This window comes from Ovis aries, chromosome 2, assembly GCF_016772045.2.
Source record: "Ovis aries strain OAR_USU_Benz2616 breed Rambouillet chromosome 2, ARS-UI_Ramb_v3.0, whole genome shotgun sequence".
Lineage (NCBI taxonomy): Eukaryota > Metazoa > Chordata > Mammalia > Artiodactyla > Bovidae > Ovis > Ovis aries.
In genome coordinates this window covers 199,318,574-199,332,974 of record NC_056055.1, presented here as the reverse complement: position 1 = coordinate 199,332,974, position 14,401 = coordinate 199,318,574, and the positions used below count along the sequence as shown (strand labels likewise).

Here is a 14,401-nt window from a genome sequence, read left to right as displayed (position 1 = left end):
TGGGGATGTCCATCAACAACAATTCAGTTCAGTTTAGTTCAGTCACTCAATCTTGTCCCAACTCTTTGCGACCCCATGGACTGCAGCATGCCAGGCCTCCCTGTCCATCACCAACTCCTGGAGTTTACTCAGACTCATGTCCATTGAGTCCATGATGCCATCCAACCATCTTATCCTCTGTTGTCCCCTTCTCCTCCCGCCTTCAAGCAGCAATGGAAACCACCAATTTGAAGTCCAAATAAATTTTATTTTGGAGGGATCTCTATGGTCTGTTAAAATGTCCATTATTTTCTTTTTCAGTAATTAATGGTCACACGCTGTGTTTGCGGCTATTATTAGAAATTGCAGACAACCCAGAAGTGGTTGACGTGAAAGACGCCAAAGGACAGTAAGTGTTCTCACACCTGGGGTTGACATTTCAAATCACAACTGATCAGTTCATTTGTTAAACAGCTAGGAGGGCTGAATGCTGAATTCTGGATTTGGCGTTTATACTGGGGTGAAATTGATGGATGAGGGCCCTAGAAGAATGAAGTAGCTTTGCGCTGGAGTATATGTCTAAGAAAAATGTGTGTGTGTGTATCTTGATGAAAAAGAGCTAACTTTTTATATATGTAGCCTTGTGCTCTGGCTTTTAAAAAATATTTTCTCATTTGTTCCTTCCTTCTATTCATTTTTACCCTCTTCTGAAGCTGCTACCGTCTCATTTTTAAAATTAATAATGGAATAGGACAGACCTCGAGAAGTTATCACCTCCATAAAAATCCTTCATATTTTTATCCTTCCTATGTTATTTTTCCCTGAGTATTTTTCATCTGTTAGCCTGTTCTCCCACCCAGTCTTCTCTTACGAATAGGAAACGCAGAGCAATAAAACACTAGTGACTCACCCCAGATATATGAGTTCATGTTGAAGACAGAACTGGACCTCACCGCCTGGAGTCCAGCACTTGGGTCTTTCCTCTGGACTTGTCCTACTTTTCTTTAAGGCAATGGAGCTTTGTTCAAATGAAATACTGAACCGAAATCCAACATAAAAAACTGTAAAGGTAGTTCACAGTTGCTCTGATGGAAATAAGAGCATCTCTTACATACACACACTCCTTGCTCAATTGATATTTGGCCCATACTACATAGTTCTGAAAATGATGGGATTCAGGCGAGCATTTTGAGGTGGAACTTTCCTCTGCTCTACTCATATTGATCATTCCACTGCCACCATTCCATGTGGTCATTAGAGACTGGAGGCAGATAGCTTGTTCCAGGCAGTAGACAGCAAATCGGGGACACTCAGAAAATACTAAGCAATTGTCAAAAAGGGAGAGAGACTGAGAAAGAGAGAGACAGAGGAAGAGAGGAAGATGCTCCCACTGGAAATGATGAGTATTTTTTAATCTTCTTTTTAAAAGCCCATTCCAATGAAAACCCACAATGAGGTTTCATCTCATGCTGGTCAGAGGGCCATAGTCACAAAGTCTACAAACAATAAATACGGGAGAAGGTGTGGAGAAAATGGAACCCTCTTACCCTGTTGGTGGGAATGCAAACTGGTACAGCTACTGTGGAGAACAGTGTGAAGATTCCTTAAAAAACTGGGAATAGAACTGCCATACAACCCAGAAATCCCATTGCTGGGCATACACCCTGAGGAAACCAGACTGAAAGAGATACATGTACCCCAATGTTCACTGCAGCACTGTTTACAATAGCTAGGACATGGAAGCAACCTAGATGTCCATCAGCAGGCAGATGGATAAGGAAATTGTGGTACATATACACAATGGAATATTACTCAGCTATAAAAAAAGAACTGCATTTGAGACAGTGCTAATGAGGTGGATGAAATTGGAACCTATTATACAGAGTGAAGTAAGTCAGAAAGAGAAACACAAATACTGTATATTAACATGTATGGAATTTAGAAAGATGGTAATGACGATCCTATATACAATATCGCAAAAGAGACACAGATGTAAAGAACAGACTTTTGGACTTTGTGGGAAAAGGCGTGGGTGGGATGATTTGAGAGACTAGCATTGAAACATGTGTATTACTGTATGTGAAATAGATGGCCAGTACAAGTTCAATGCATGAAGCAGGGCACTCAAAGCTGGTGCTCTGGGACAACCCCAAGGAATGGGGTAGGGAGGGAGGTGGGAGAGGGTTCAGGATGGGTGGGACACATGCACCTGTGGCTGATTCATGTCGATGTATGGCAAAAACCACCACCATATTGTAAAGTAATTATCCTCCAATTAAAATAAATACATTAATTAAAAATAAAAGCCCAATTTCTTTCTTTTCCTAGAACCCCACTAATGCTTGCAGTAGCGTATGGACACAGTGATGCTGTTTCATTGTTACTTGAAAAGGAAGCAAATGTAGATGCTGTCGACATCATGGGCTGCACAGCTTTACACAGAGGGGTATGTACATCTTCCTTAGCTTTAGTCAAGCAATTCTGTAGTGAACTTGTTTCTTCTTCTTTTTTTTTTTTTTTACCTGCTTATGAATTTTTAGGGAGAAGATTGTTGCCTGAGATAACCAATTAACCTCAGTCAGTCAAACAGAAATTATAAAATCTCTTGCAAAGATAAAATAATGACAGGTACTCTTAGGTTCTGCTCTTGAGTTGTCATGTTTGACTGTGATGATAGATACATGAACACCCATTGTTGCGAGACTTGGTTCTGCCTTCTGATTGCATGCACGTCATAGGAGATTTGCAAAAAAAAATCTTAAAGCACAAATAACAAAATCATAATCTCTAGTAATCTTACCTCCTGGAGATAACCACTTTTTGATATATATCACCAATCTTTTTTCTAAATATAGATTTGTTTTAAATCTTAAAAATAATACTGAAGATGCTATTTGGAACTTTTTTTTTCTTATAGTATATCAAGTACCTTTGTCCATATCACTAAATATTTTTCTGCCCTATCTTTTTTTTAATCCTCCGTTGTGTGCAGGTATTATAATTTATTCTGATGATTACCTAGTTTTGAGTAACCACGCTATTTTTAATTGTTCTTTATTACAATGTGGGCCCATTTACCATCTGAAGTATGTACTCTGCTGAAATAAGTACACTGTGTTTAATTCTTCATACACACCTGCTGAACTGTTTTTTGAAGTATATCAAGTAATCTAAATGAAACAAAAGCAGAAATCAGGGGATTGTTATTTAAAGATGGTGCTGACCACCATGATCAATGAAAAGAAGAGGAACTCTAAGTGTTTAATGCCATAATCATAGATCTTATTTTTTTGGTACTTCCTATGGGCCACACAGCAGTCTGGGAGCCTTTACATATCTCATTAGTCCTCACAACAGCCTATGAGGTCATTATTACTATCCCCATTTACAGGTGGGTAAAGTTAGGCATAGAGAGATAAATTAACCTGTCCAAGTTTTACAAGAGGGAGCTAGAATTTAACTCACATCTTCCTGATTTTAAAGCTGATACTTCCCACTGCATCATGATACTTTCTATGGTTATGTTTGGCAAGTCAAGAGATGTTTCTAAAATGCTGGTATTCACACAGACCCTTATGTTATGAATTCCTGCTAGGTTCTTCAGCGTTTCTCTGGAGTAGGATAAGAGTCTTTTCCCTTAAGACCTGGGTGTTATGTCCACTTACTTTGAGCCTAATCTCACTTAGTCAACAACTTTGCTTGCTGAGTCTTCTTAGACTTGTGTTGTGTTTTTAATTGCGATGCATCAGATTATGACGGGACATGAGGAATGTGTGCAAATGCTGCTGGAACAAGAAGTGTCGATTCTCTGTAAAGATTCCAGAGGGAGGACACCCTTGCACTATGCAGCTGCTCGTGGCCATGCCACGTGGCTGAGTGAGCTGCTCCAGATGGCGCTTTCCGAGGAGGACTGTTCTTTCAAAGACAACCAAGGCTACACGCCACTGCACTGGGCTTGTTACAATGGTGAGTTAATTGTCACTTGACTGATTTCGATAGACTTCCTATCCCAACACCACTGTGATCTCAAAGGAAGTGAGAATATAACATGATGCTGTAACCAAGGTATCCTATCTTTCTGCATTCAGATATTGCAAAGCAAACAAAAATACCTTTTTTAGAAAATATTTTTCCCTCTGTGGCTACTGTGATGCCATATTGGAATGAAAATGCACTTTATGTTTTTTGTTAACCAGTAACATGTAACTCCTCATCAGAACTTCTGATGAACTAACTAGTTTAAATCAGGCTTTCTTTTCTATATGAGATAACCAAGGGTCCTACAAGGAATTGATATAATACAGCTAAAAACAACCAAAACAATATGATGTAATAATGTCACAATTGACAGCTGGTAGGTGCATGATTTATCTTTCAGCATTGCATTTTTATGTCTCATAGTCCCATTTATTTAGTTACACTTGCTCCTGAGGAGATTTAAAATTTGTGTTTCACTTATTTGAGTGGAAAAAGTTCAATGCATGATAATTGTTACATTTTAAAAATACTGAAGCCTCTAAAGTAAAATTAAGTCATTTCCAAGCTCACTTTTTGATGTAATTTGGTATTTATTTTTCATAATTCTCCCTTGAAAATGTAAATCAATATATATGTATATACATCTTTTTAAAACTAGAATCATATAACAAATATTCTGTAACTTTTCTTATTGTTCACTCAACATTCTATTGCAGATAACCTTACAAATCAATGTATATCTATATACATTGATCTTTGTAATAGTTGAATATTTTATAGCAGATAAATAGGTATAGACATGCATGAGTATGAGTGTGTATATCAGAATTTAATATTTATTCAACCAGATCCCTGTTGATGAACATTCAAATTGTTTTTAGGTTTTTTTCTCATTATAAACAGTACTACAGTGTGTATGTTCATATCATGGTACTTTATTCTGTTAGATAAATTTCCAGAGGTAAAATTATTGATGAGGGCCTGTATATTTTTTAACTTTAATAAATTATACCATACTGCTTTGGTATGGCATAATTTTTACCCCCACCAACTGTAATAAAAGCTTTTGTTAGCCCAAGGTCATGTCATCTTTTTAGTTTTTGTCAATTTGAAGGACAAAAAAAGGGTATCTCATTTTATTTTGTGTTTCCTTGTCTAATTGTGTACTGATTTATGTATTTGCATTTCCTCTTCTGGAAATTACTTTTTCCATCTATTGCTCATTTTTTTCCTATTAAGTTGTTTATCTTTTTTCACACATTTGTAGGAGCACCTTGTCTTAGAATATGAATCCTCTCCGTGTTATGTGTGTTGCAAACGTTTTTTTCTCAGTTCACTATTTGTCTTTGCTCCTTGTTGGTGATATCTTTTTCCACGTAAAGATTTTGAACTTTTATGTAGTTGAATCTGTGAGATTTTTTCTTTTATGATATGTAGGTTTACAGTCTTGCTTAAAAAGATCTCCTACCCCTAAGCTTACACAAATATTTTCCCAAATATTTCTTGTTGTTGTTCAGTTGCTAAGTCCTGTCTGACTCTTTGCAACCCTGTGGACTGTAGCACGTCAGACTCCTCTCTTTTCCACTATCTCCCAGAGTTTGCAAATTCATGTTCATATATTTCTTACTGTGCTTCTGTTGTTTTATTTATCCATAATCAATTCTTCTATTAAAATTTTCACTCAGAAACTATGATTATTGGGTCCAGAAAAGTTTTATGGTGCTCTGTGAAGTGAAAGTGAAGTCGCTCAGTCGTGTCTGACTCTTCGCGACCCCATGGACTGCAGCCCACCAGGCTCCTCCGTCCATGGGATTTTCCAGGCAAGAGTACTGGAGTGGGGTGCCATTGCCTTCTCCATTATGGTGCTCTAACTGTATCAATTTAAGATCTTTCATTATGTTTTTATTACGATCCTCTTTTTTTCATCGGTTCTGACCTCAGTAAGAGTCAAATTTTCCACTTTTTCAGTTTGGTTTTGTTCCCTCCCTGCCATTGGAGGATTGTGATTTTTTTTTTATTTAATTTACTTGCTAATGGGTAAGGTCTCCCTAACTCCCATGTGAGTTAAGGTGCAAGATCTATCTGGCACTGGAAATCCTACAGGAAGGGGGTGATGGAGTGCCAGTGTTGATTATAACAGCAGGTGGCAAACCTCCCACAGACCACATTTTCTCCCGTGTGGAGTTGGATGGGGCAGAGGTGATAGGTCTGTCTGTTCCAAGACCTCTCCAGGTACAAGCAGGGGAAGGGGAGCAGGCCTCTCCTAAACAATCCACTGGAATCTACACTTCTAGTGTAGTCTTCCAGATTGGAGGTTTAAGCTCCCCTCTTCCCAGAATCTCCTTCACTGAGCATTTGGAAACACTGAAAGTCATTCAAGGATCCCCAGACCTACCTACACAGACCTTTAGGTTGAGATTCATAATAGCCTGCAAGAAATGGCTTATGTAGATGCTGCCCCAAGCTAGGTCCTTCAGGGAAATTCATAGTAATAGGTTGAAATGTCTGGGAATATTTGAGTGAGACTTGGATATAGTTAGAAAGCTAAGCAGTATAACTTACATAAAATTAGGGGATTTGTATGTTCATTACTTCATATACTTCTCAGTCCTCCTAAAAGCAAAGTTTCACTTTTTTTCTCTTTAGGTACCAAAAAAGTTTGACTTATTTTAATACTTAAAATTGTTCAATCAACATAATTCTGGGGTAGATCAGAAGAGAGCTCTAATTTGCCACAGAACTCAGCCAAGAAGAGGTTTCCAGGGCGACAATCCATATTCCAAAGCCAAATAGCTTTACCTTCTTGCCTTAACAATTGTGTGAGAACATTGCTTCACAAACCTCATTTAGGTCCTTTATCAAATAAATTTCCCATCATCCTGTGACATCAATAGGGCAGGTATTCCTTCTCCGATTTTTTTGTAGGAAATGGAGGCTCACAGATCACATAACAAGTAAGCTCACAGAGCTGGGGCCTTACTTAAATTCAGTTGATTTGAAAACTACCTGCCATTTTGTTGAAAGTAATTATTCACATTTGTTCATCTACTCACTAAAAAATACTCAGTGGGTCCATACTATTTGCCAGGAACTGTTCTTGGTACCCTTTTAAATACTATATAGTGTTTTACAGTCAAAGTCCTTTAACCTGCGTTATCATAAGGACTCTTTTTTATCAATGACATGTTCCTCCCTTCCCTAGGGTGCATAAATTACAAGTGAACCTATTCATGTGGGTAAAAGGGAAATTTTCTGTTGTAAATATGGACAAAGTGAGGCATACCTATGTTAGGTACCTATCTACTAAGAGCTGTGAGTATGGTAGAATTGTTCTGCTTGCAGATGAGGTCTCTTTCTCATCACTGCTTAATTTATTCATTATATCTCAGAACACTTATGAACATAGTTGAAAACATTTTGGCATTTGGTAAATTTTATTCCATGGAGAATGGTCGTTCAGTCAATTCAGGAAAATTCATAGGCCAGAATTCAGTAATTAATGAAAAAATAGAAACTTTCATTAAGCAAAGTTTCATCTTAGAAGGTCTCTAAATTCTTTTGGTTCCTTGCAGGTAATGAAAACTGTATAGAGGTACTTTTGGAGCAGAAATGTTTTCGAACATTTATCGGTAATCCTTTCACTCCACTGCACTGTGCAATGTAAGTAGAAACACTGGAAGTTAATGGTGTGGCTTGAATTCTTTAAACTACACCTAGAGAAATGGCTTTTGGCAGAAGGAAAACGCTTTTAGATTACAGATAAGACCAGTATATTCCATTTTGCTGCTAAAGGCAAATAAGTCTGATATCAAAGTGCAGTATCTAATGTTAATGATTTTTCAGGAGTTTTTTGTGAAGTGCCGTGGTTCCAAGGTGGCTCACAAACCACCCAGGGAAATGGTAGGAAGGGGTGGACTGAGAAACACAGTATACACCATGTGAAGAGCTCTTCAGGTGCATCAATAGTCACGCTTGTCAGCCAAATTCTAAAAATAAATTGGGGTTAACAGTATTATCCATGTGGATAATTAGGCATTTTATTCCAGGAAGATTTCATATATGGTAATTTTCCAATCTTTATAATGTTGAAATTCTTCTTTGGTAGATGAAACTTTTGCTCAAAATTTGTGTCAAAATGTTTAAAAGCATCAGATTATTAAAGATACAGTGCATAGAAAGATGGAGTAGGAGGGGATATATAATGTTTTAGGGAGCAGGATTTTAAATTTTTAAATCTATTTTCATTTTAGAATAAATGATCATGAGAATTGTGCATCACTGTTACTCGGGGCCATAGATTCCAGTATTGTCAATTGTAGAGATGACAAAGGCAGGTAAGTGATCCTAAGAGCATGGCTCTTGTCTGATGAATCTTAGCCTTCTTTGTGGCTACAGAGTGGCCAAACATCTATGTTTTTGATTTAAAAAGTAATATATAGACATGTTTTTTAAAATTAAGTATAATAAATGATATATAAAAAAATTACCCTCTTAGTCCAGAAGCCCCAGCCTCTTCCTCTGAGAAAACTACTTTAAACTGTTCTTTCTAAATTTTTATTTTCTTCCAAATATTTTATATATATAAAACTACAAAAATGTATAAAAATATATATGCTTATATTCTTTTTATACAAATGAGAACATTCTATATTAATGTTCTCCTTTTAATATATCTTAGAGATCTTTCCATACCAGAACATATATGTTTACCATATTCTTTTTAAAGCTTCATGTTATTCCATTGACTGGATGTTATAATTTAATCAGCTTGTCTTCCTTTGAAGAATATTTAGGTTGTTTCAGAATTTTGATGTTATAATGAATGTTGCAGTGAATAGTACATGTATCTGTTTGCATGATCAAATACATCTGAGAGATAAAAGTGCTAGAATTGAAATTTGTTGGTTCAAAGATCATAGTGTTTAATTTTGATAAATCATGCCAAATTTTCCTCCCAAAGAAACCAGCCATTCACATTAAATGATGTAGGCTTTAAAAAAAAATAACCAATTATCTACAAATCTAAGGCCTAATTTTGAAAGTATGTTTATCAATGATGAGAGAGGTCATTGGAACTCAAGATTAAAGGGTCAGTAAAGATGCTGATTTTATTATCAGGACCACTGCCTACACCCCCCCAAATCTAGGGGTGCCATTCACATAAGTGACACTTCAGTGTCTACCCTGAATGGCCTTTGAGGGAACCTGGTCACCATCTCTGTAAGCCAGTAAGTTTTAAATCCCTAAGATGACACCATGCACATGTTTCTCAGGCACATATAGAAAGGGAGTGCATTAAGTTTATAGGAAGCTAACATCATGCTTGTTTTAAATCGTTAGGACACCACTTCATGCAGCAGCATTTGCTGATCACGTGGAGTGCTTGCAGCTTCTTCTCAGACACAATGCTCAAGTGAACGCGGCAGACAATTCAGGGAAAACACCACTGATGATGGCTGCTGAGAACGGGCAGGCTGGTGCCGTGGGTATGTACTTGACTTGTGGACTTGGAGTTTAGGCCTGTCTAAAACCAAAGGAATAAAAAAAATAAATAAATTAAAAAAAAATAAAATAAAACCAAAGGAATGTAAACGTGGGAAAGTGATCATCCTCTCGGTATATACATGTTAGAGAAGACCAACATTGTATTTAAGCCACCTGATCTACTTGCTGTTCATTTTTAATTCCCTGTTAACTTGGTTATTGATAGACTTTGTCGAAGTGAGCCCACCTTTCCACAGTGAAATCTGTCAACATTTAGAAACCAAATAGAACAATAGAATCATTTTACCTGGAAATAACAAAACTGTAAAGACAATTAAAATTAATGTCTATAGGGACTTCCCTTGTGGTCCACTGGTTAAGACTCCATGCTCCCAATGTGGGAACCCGGATTTGATCCCTAATCAATAAACTAGATCCTGTGTGCCTCAATTAAAGATCATGCATGCTGCAGCTAAGACCTGGAGCAGCCAAAGAAGTAAAAATAAATTAATGACTATGGAATTTGGATTTGAATAGAACAACTATGTCAATAAAGTGGCTTCCCTGATAGCTAAGTTGGTAAAGAATTCACCTCCAATGCAGGAAACCCTGGTTCGATTCCTGGATTGGGAAGACCTGCTGGAGAAGGGATAGGCCACCCACTCCAATATCCTTGGGAGAATCCACCCACAGTGCAGGAGACCTAGGTCCAGTCCTTGGATTGGGAAGATCCCCTGGAGAAGGGAAAGGCTACCCACTCCAGTATTCTGGCCTGGAGAATTCCACGGACCATATAGTCCATGGGGTCACAAAGAGTCAGACACAACTGAGTGACCTTCACTTTCACTTTCATGGCAATAAATTGTTCCTTTTTTCTTTAAAAATATTAGTTATGGTAATGTGAGTATACAAATTTAAAAGCATTATTGTTTCCATAGTAACTTCTTCAAAATGCATGCAATTAACATGTAGTCTTAGTAACTATCTTTTGGCTTTTTCTGCAGATATTTTGGTGAACAGTGCCCAGGCTGACCTGACTGTGAAGGATAAAGACTTGAACACATCCTTACATTTGGCTAGTAGTAAAGTATGTAAAAGGATTTGAAACACTGTTATTTAATGATAATAATAATAATACCTAAATCTGTTCATCAGAAGTGTGTGTATCATGGCTCTTAATTAAGATGTATGTTTTCCCAGGATGGGGTCATTCTCAGTGGAATCAATGGGGGAAGCAAAAGGCAGACCCACACAAAGGGGTTGATGGGCTATGCTTTTCAGGGAATTTGCCACTTGAATTCTTGCCACAATCTGGTTTGATGCTGCCACTGAATCTGTCTTCATGGTTGTGGTATCATATTTTGCTTTTAAACACAGGTTAGGAACTTAGTTAAATGGCTTCTAAAATATAAGCAGTTTCACGTTTTCATTTATTCTGCTTGAAGACATTGTAATAACACAGCCAAAAATACTCTTTTATGAGGCAAATAAATGTATTCATGTAGGTATGCTTCTATTGTCTACCTTTTCTTCTGGTATGTAGTTTAATGCAAAGAATGTATGTGTGTGTGTGTGTGTGTGTGTGTGTGTGTGTGTGTGTGTTTTAAGAGCATCGTGTTCACATATAGCTCAAGGTTCCTGCTTCTGTAAAAAGATAAATGTATGATTTTATGAGAGTGGGATCATATTGTTGGATAACCTGCTTTCATTACTGAATCATATATTATGAATATCTTCCTTTCAGACATCATGTATTATAGTGTTTTAGAAGATGTATGGAACCCTGCCTTAGGATTGTGCTACCCTTGATTCAACCCATCCCCTATTGTTAAACGTTTCCTTGTTTCAAATATATGCTACTACAAATAATACTAATTGTAGTATAATAATCTGAATAAATCCCTAAATATGAAATTAGTAGGTCTAAGGCTGTGAACACTTCTAAGACCAATATGCCGTGTAATAAGGTTTTAACCATTTACATTCCACCAGCAGTACATGACAATGAAAACTCCATGGGCACTTCTAAAATTGTCTCCCTTATAAGGCATTGTAATATGATGCTAGTTGACACCAGTGATGGTGGTTTGTTCCAATATAGTTGCATTATTAAAAGTGTTATCTATACCCAGTGGTACCAGAAGTCTCAGCTATTCCTTTCATTGGTTACATTTTCGCATTTCATGATCCACAAAAAGTGGATACCACAAAAAGTGCTCAGGTTCCTGAAGTTCATGTCAAGTTGTAGTGTTTTCATGAATATAAGTACAATGCTTTTTCAGACTTATTGCGCAAATGAATCCCCTGATAATCTGGTCAAATGCAGATTCTAATTTAGTAGATCCAAGAGTTGGGCTTGAGGGTTAATATTTCTAACTCCTGGGTGATGCTGATCCTGTTCTTCTGTTGGGCCACATTTTGAGTGTCAAGGGTTTAGGAAGTGGTCACCCCTTAACCAGGTACTGGGCCTGAAGTTCCAAAAGGGTCTCTGTTTTATTAGTTGATGCTCTAGATTTTAAACTATCATTAGTCATAACATATAGAGGTATCTTTTGAATGAGGAAGAAAAGAATGACCTTTGCTGGAAAAGACTCTATAATATAAGGCAGCCAGTGATGAATGATACAGATAACAGGTACAATGGGAATCACCTATTCCAGTGATAGGTGGATACTGAAGTGGTATTTGAAGGCTTGAGGAAGGAGATGGGACTTGACTTGTGTTTAAAAGCTTTGTTGAAGAATTTAAAGGACACTCCTAATTCTACTCTCTGTTTATCTGCTGACCTAGCTGACATAGCATCAGCTTCAGCTCGCTGGACAGTAATTCTAAAAGTTATCATAAAAATTGTAACATTTTAGATCAGATTTATATTAATCAAGTTCTAAAACACCTTATTTAGAATCTTTGAAAATCTAGGGCTGTTTAACCATTTGCTCTTAGAAGAAAATGTATTATTCAGAAAATAGCCTATTTTGATATTAGGCAAGGAATACATGTTAAAGTTAAAGCATACTGAAGTGATTTCCCCAGAACATTTCTGTATCTTTGTTCCATTTACTTATCTGTTTTCCTTCATTAGGGTCATGAAAAATGTGCCTTGTTAATACTTGACAAGATACAAGATGAGAGCCTTATTAATGCAAAAAACAATGCACTGCAGACGTAAGTGTGACTACTAAAGCTTGCCTAAGTCCCAGATTCATAGTCATGCATTCGACCAATAATAAAAATGTGCTGTATTATAGGCTAGAGTTGGGGGACGCAGTGATGAAAGACACAAATCTGGCTTTTCCTTTGTGAAGTTCATGGTCACATATCTACAACTGCTGACCAAGCTAGACATTTTTAGTTAGAGATTTTCTTCTGATACGCCTTCATAGAATTTTGTGAGGTCTGTGTTTTTCCTTGCTGATATTTCTAAGGTAGTACTAAAAATATAATGGGTTGTTAGAAAATCTTATCAGCTGCCATATTTGATGAGAAACTATTTTTTAAATGTATTAGTTTTATGTATTCTTACTGGAAAACAAGTTTTATAAATCAGGTTCCCAGAATATGTTTGAAGCATTTAAGCTATTTGCGTTATTATATTTTAATATAATTCAGTGTAATCCTTAGTGTGAAAGACCCAAAAGCTGCTTCATTTTCCATTTTAGGAAATTACCTGTGCATTTGTTTTAAGGGCAAAGAAATATAAGAATTTTTTTCCAGTAAGATTTTTAAGCAGAATAGCAGAATATATCGTTTGACATTATTCTTTAAGATATTCTAAATTCAATAAAACTTCATTTCATGCCTTTAGTAAAAACAAGGTTTAAGATTTGTATATGGATGGTAGTAACACCAGTCATTGATTTTGTATTGATTAACTGTGTGAAACAGTGATTCAAATACTGATGTAGAAAGCAAGAAAAGAACCTTCTAGAAAACTCACCAGAACTTGAGTTCTTTCTCTGGCTCCCTGTGACTTGTCACTAAGGTTGTTTGAGGTGTAAAATATTTGTACAATAATATCTGCAGAAGAATTTGGGCCAATGGAAGAACAGTTGGATCTTTAGTTCTTCAGAAACCTTTTTTGAAAAAGTAAAAATACTCGTGTTATTTACAGATTCTCAAGTCCTTTCTTTCTTTCAACCACACAGACTACTCAAAATGCCACATTCTCATACAAATATGTATCACGATTGACACTTGGTGTTGTCTTTTTTTCAGACCCCTCCATGTGGCCGCACGCAATGGCTTGAAAGTAGTTGTTGAGGAGCTGCTGGCTAAAGGGGCTTGTGTACTTGCTGTAGATGAAAATGGTAAGTGAGAAAAGTAAGCCATTATTTCAGGTGCCAATGCACCTGCTATGAAGCCAGAGGGAAATGGGAAACCCAGGAGCTAGTTTAAACAAGCAGTGAGAACTCTCTTTCTCTTGGAAGTTCCCTGTGTGTGAGCAGTCAAACAAGGATAATTTGTCCTGTCTGTTGTTGTAAAACACATGGTCTCCCTGCAGTCCACCAGTGCCTTCCATGTGCATGTCATGTGAGCAGTGGTCTCAAACTCCTCAGCATGGCGGTTGAAATATGTTAGATACACTCAGCTTGGTATTCAAATGAAATTTTAGCTGCACATGCTGAAGAGTTAGGGATCACATGTGTCATGGGTGCATGCTCAAGGGCTCAAGTTAAAACATCTTTGTATTTCAGTTCATTCTGAGATCAACCCTCTAGGTATTATTTTACAGAACAGATCAGAACTCGTATTTTCAGTATGGATCTTTGGGGAACATGAGTAAAATTTTTAAATTAACATCTAGGCTTGAAATCTTCTTCTGATCTAGACCACATTTCTTTTCTAAATGAACTAACTCTTAACAGAAGCTTTCTACTCTGTTTCCTAAGAAATTTAGAAAGCTCATGAGTACAAGAATTATATTAAACTACCATGCCTTTTAACTTTGGGCAGCAAAAGA

At 36.9% G+C, this 14,401-nt stretch overlaps 1 protein-coding gene across 7 annotated transcripts in view; it reads left to right on the top strand.

Moving 5' to 3' along the window:
* ANKRD44 (ankyrin repeat domain 44) overlaps positions 1 to 14,401 on the top strand; it is a 313,666-nt gene that overhangs the window by 293,076 nt on the left and 6,189 nt on the right. For all 7 annotated transcript variants that reach the window (XM_027965056.2, XM_027965055.2, XM_042244028.2 and 4 more), the window contains exons 19-27: positions 301 to 388; positions 2,308 to 2,425; positions 3,729 to 3,945; positions 7,530 to 7,617; positions 8,208 to 8,291; positions 9,298 to 9,443; positions 10,446 to 10,528; positions 12,524 to 12,606; positions 13,657 to 13,748. In XM_027965056.2, coding sequence (XP_027820857.1) covers positions 301 to 388; positions 2,308 to 2,425; positions 3,729 to 3,945; positions 7,530 to 7,617; positions 8,208 to 8,291; positions 9,298 to 9,443; positions 10,446 to 10,528; positions 12,524 to 12,606; positions 13,657 to 13,748 — 999 coding nt within the window. The remainder of the gene's footprint in view (positions 1 to 300; positions 389 to 2,307; positions 2,426 to 3,728; positions 3,946 to 7,529; positions 7,618 to 8,207; positions 8,292 to 9,297; positions 9,444 to 10,445; positions 10,529 to 12,523; positions 12,607 to 13,656; positions 13,749 to 14,401) is intronic.